Source organism: Eimeria mitis, genomic scaffold, assembly GCF_000499745.2.
Source record: "Eimeria mitis Houghton genomic scaffold, Emh_scaff6823, whole genome shotgun sequence".
Lineage (NCBI taxonomy): Eukaryota > Apicomplexa > Conoidasida > Eucoccidiorida > Eimeriidae > Eimeria > Eimeria mitis.
In genome coordinates, this window is record NW_013574932.1 from 1,663 (window position 1) to 2,646 (window position 984).

The 984-nt window shown below is 34.3% G+C and overlaps 1 protein-coding gene across 1 annotated transcript in view; it reads left to right on the top strand.

The window, feature by feature from the left end:
* EMH_0089190 (uncharacterized protein) overlaps positions 1 to 623 on the top strand; it is a gene marked incomplete at both ends in the record, with an annotated part of 1,126 nt that extends 503 nt beyond the window's left edge. The window contains one exon of the mRNA XM_013501398.1: positions 51 to 623. Coding sequence (XP_013356852.1) covers positions 51 to 623 — 573 coding nt within the window. The remainder of the gene's footprint in view (positions 1 to 50) is intronic.
* Between the last annotated feature and the right edge of the window lie 361 nt (positions 624 to 984).

Sequence of the window (984 nt, forward strand, 5' to 3'; positions counted from 1 at the left end):
CCCCCCCTTATGGTGAGAGGGAAAGGAGAGCGCCAGTATACACCCGAAAGGAAGGAGAAGAAAAGGAGCAGCAGCAGCAGCAGCAGAAGCAGGATCAGCAGCAGCAGGAGCAGCAGCAGCAGCAGCAGCAGAAGCAGACAGAGCAGCAGCAGCAGGCTGTTGCTGCTGATGAAACAGAAGAAAGCCTCGTAGCTCAAGAAGTTGTAGAGGCAGCAGCAGAAGAGCAGCAGCAGCAGCAGCAGCAGGAAGAGGAGCAGGAGCAGCAGCAGCGGCAGCGGGAAGAGCCAGAAGCCGAAGCAGCAGCAGCAGCAGCAGCAGCAGCAGATTCAGAAAATGAAGAAACAAATGAATATGTAAAAACAACAAACACAGAAGAAGAAGAAGAAGAAGAAGCAAATACCTTTCTTGCTGCTGCACGTGAAAAGGAGACAGACGCAGCAGCAGCAGCAGCAGCAGCAGCAGCAGAAGAGGAAGCAGAAAGAACAGCAACAGTGAAAGAAGTAATTGAAGCAGCAGAAGCAGAAACAGCAGCAGCAGCAGCAGCAGCAGGAACAGCAAAAGAAGAAACAGAAAAAACAACAAACGAAGAAGAAGAAGAAGAAAACGATGCAACTCCATACTAATTAAAAAATAAAAAAGAAAAAGAAAAAATAAAAATAAAAATAAAAAAAAATATATAGCTTCATATACCTATCAATAAAAAATAATTTATTTTATTTATTTTTTTTTATATATATTTTGCATCTGTAGTGCATTCTATGAGAAAAGCAAATAATATAATAAATATATAAAATATAATATACATAAATTTATATAATATATAATATATTATATAAATAATATATAATATATATTTAATATATATATTATATAAACAATATATAATATATATTTAATATATATATTATATAAATAATATATAATATATATTTAATATATATATTATATAAACAATATATAATATATATTTAATATATATATTAT